Consider the following 3226-nt stretch of genomic DNA (forward strand, 5'->3'; position numbering starts at 1 on the left):
TATCAACTCAAGAAGAGATATAAGTATACATAATATATCTCCATGAACCATTCTATTGTTTTCACGATATCCATTCTACACGATAAATCTATGTCGTTGTTATACATACTAAGTTGTACTTCTCTCCTGCAAATGAGACTGGTTGACATCGTTATACAGATATTTAAAGCACAATTAAATAAGCAGGTAGTATTAAATCAAAGATTTTTTTTTTTAAAGTAGTTTTGATTTTTCAATCTTTTGATATAAGAAAGCCAGAAAAATGAGAATGAAAGGCTGAGGTTCCGGTCTGGTGGTCTCCATGAATTGTACTTTCGCTTAAACATGATACCCAGACATCGTCGCCGGCGTTCAGGTGTAATACTAGCGAGGTACTCTTTTCCTGCCAGTGAGGTTGTTTGGCATCAGCATACAGATATCCAACACTGTTACTAGCTAGGTTTTTCACGAACGCTACATGGAAACCAACGTTGTTCGGTGTAGATGACAATGTTGCACTTATCTGATACGTTCCGTTAACTGGTGCACGAAATGTTCCATGTCTGTAATCGTAGCCTGAGCCTTGATTTAGTTTGACCTGGTCAAATATTACAGGATGTTCCGATAAGCATCCGGTAATAGCATGACCTAGTGATGCCATAAACGCTGTGCTGTGATCCTTGTTAGAGCCTAAAATATATTTACAGACACTGAAATCTTCTTTATACTTGCATTATTATTATTTCCTTTTTTTTTCTTTTAAAAACTATATCACGCTGCGTATAATCAGGATGGTAATTTATGATTTAACTTACCAAATACTTTTATTTGCTATTTAGTTTTGCTGACAGAGACCTACCAGTTCGTACAGTTGAGTACGAATTAAGTTAAAAATTGATAATACTGTATCATATAAATCTACCTCAGGTGATTTGGTTTGTCGGACTAGATTATTATAAAAAAAGTTTTGCCAAAAATCCAATAATCCATTAAATCTCCCTTAACGAAATGAACTATACTCTTTAAACGACAAAGGTTGAGACAATAAGCGGTACCTGAACATGTACATGCTTCCTGTAGTTCTTTGAGTTGAGCTTTATTACTGTTAACATCAGCTTCTAGTTTCACCAACAGCTGAAGAACACTGCTGTCCGGCTGTTCATCTAGCAGTAGGCTGTAAACTGTACTTGTTCCGAGAACAAGAAAAAGAATTACAATTGTATTAAACATTGTTTTATGATAAACAATCTCACAATGATATAAAATGTGACAATTTCTTATCTCTGTATACATTTGGCATCATTCTATTTACATGAGTAGAGTTCATATGTTGAACGATTGGTCTCTAGAGAGAAAAAAACAGTGAACTATACAAATGGACTTAATACAAATCATCTTATTCTTGATCAAAGGATTAAAACGCTATTAAAAATACAATAATTAGCATATGACTGTATGAAGTTTTAATCACATTCCTTTAATACTTTTACTTTCACCCACATTTTAAGCCACTTTTTCAACCCGGAATGAACCCCGTAATGTCAAGTGGCTCTTACCCTAACCCCATAATATATTTTCCCTATAGATAGAAGGAAGGATAACGAATTGACAAGGTGGCAAATACATGCTGTTACAGCAAGGAGTATAAAAACTCTGATACAGTAGCACTTGAAATCCAGAAGTTTAAATGTGAATGTTGTGCCTACATATATCTTGTATATATATTGTTTTCGAGGTAGCTTAAAGCAGACACAAATTACTTGAAAGAATGTATTCTTCATAAGTGTTTGTAGATGAGTGTTTGTAGATGTACTCGTAAAAAGTATGCAATCAATTTCAGATGGGAACAGGCAAACATTACTAATTCAAAGTCTTTGTGTCTCGTGATTTCGGTGATCATTTTTGCCCAGGTCATCCGGGAGAATAGTAGTAGTACATGATATTGTGTTAAAGTGTGGGGCGTCCGTGTTCGAGTGGTAAAGGTCGTTAATTTCAAACCACTTGCCGCTCATCGCTGTGGGTTTGAATCCCACCAGGGACTTTGATTCCTTCATGTGAGGAAGCTATCCATCTAGCTTAATCAGGTGCCCGTTAGTGCCCGTGCCTGAAATGACGTACATAGGGTCACCTGAGGTCGACCTCGACAAGTAAGATGGAAAGTTGCCATATGACATGGTTGTTTGCCAGGCAATTGTAACCATACCCTATCTCCTTGCAAAGCAGAGACTTGAACTATAGGATCGCAAAACCATAGCAAAGGTTCTGTCTGTTGGGCAAGTCAAATGGTAGAATCTAAATTAAAAGACACTGGAAGTGAGAGTTGGGTATATATACATGTATTCCTGTCCATTCTAATGCTTTGAACCAGCACATTAGCCCTACTTAAGCTCATGGTCAAGCTTTCCCATGAACTATTCCGGTTGTGGGCGGAGCTACAATTAATGGACTGGTGCAAAATGCAAATATTATAACAAATGCATCGGCAGTTTTTGTCAAGACATTTTAGTCATGGTACTTTGTAACATAGTTTAAATCAGACAATATCAGACAATTTTTTCATTTCTTTTTTTTTTTTTGAATATTTAATAATGCAACAGATGGGACAAACTGTAACTTTGATTTCTTATTGGTATACATATATGTACAGTGTAAAGTAATGTCTCAATTATCTAATTTATTAACCAGGTCTCAAGGTCAAAGATCAAGGTCACACTTAGAGGTCATTGAAAAACGCTTGTCCGAGCATAACTTCTACATGCATAGAGGGATTTCAATATAACTTGGCACAAATGTACACAATTGTAAGGCGAGCATCACGTGCGAAATTCAAGTGCCTGTGGCCAAGGTCGAAGTCACATAGGGGTCAAAGTTCCGATAAAAATGTGTATTCAGATCATTTACACATCATTTATTGAGGGATGGAAATATCATGACTACCATTGTAAAGCTAAGTATTGTGCACATAATCAAGGTCTCTGCTACCAAAGTCAAGGTCACATAGTGAAGTCAAAATTTGTGTACGGGACCATTTAGTCATCATTCACAAATGATGACTATCATGACTACAAATGTGTCACATACAATTTAAGTTTATATTTGATAGAACATCCAGATATTGTCCGGATATTGCCCAGAGCATATCTCCTATATGCATATCTATAACGCCACATCTGTCAAAAGCTTTTATTACGGGCGTATTTTGCGACAATGCTGGCACCCTTGTTTAGAGAATAACATTTTTAAAAAA

General features: G+C 36.1%; 1 protein-coding gene across 1 annotated transcript; it reads right to left on the reverse strand.

The window, feature by feature from the left end:
* LOC132723840 (heavy metal-binding protein HIP-like) lies at window positions 1-1254 on the reverse strand. Its single transcript, XM_060708638.1, has 2 exons — window positions 1035-1254; window positions 1-669 (listed from the first exon to the last, which is right to left on the reverse strand). The coding sequence occupies exons 1-2, from the start codon at window positions 1207-1209 to the stop codon at window positions 233-235; spliced, it is 612 nt and encodes a 203-aa protein (XP_060564621.1). The 5' UTR covers window positions 1210-1254; the 3' UTR covers window positions 1-232.
* Between the last annotated feature and the right edge of the window lie 1972 nt (window positions 1255-3226).

This window comes from Ruditapes philippinarum, unplaced genomic scaffold (assembly GCF_026571515.1).
Source record: "Ruditapes philippinarum isolate M1 unplaced genomic scaffold, ASM2657151v2 ctg7552_1_1_1_1, whole genome shotgun sequence".
NCBI lineage: Eukaryota > Metazoa > Mollusca > Bivalvia > Venerida > Veneridae > Ruditapes > Ruditapes philippinarum.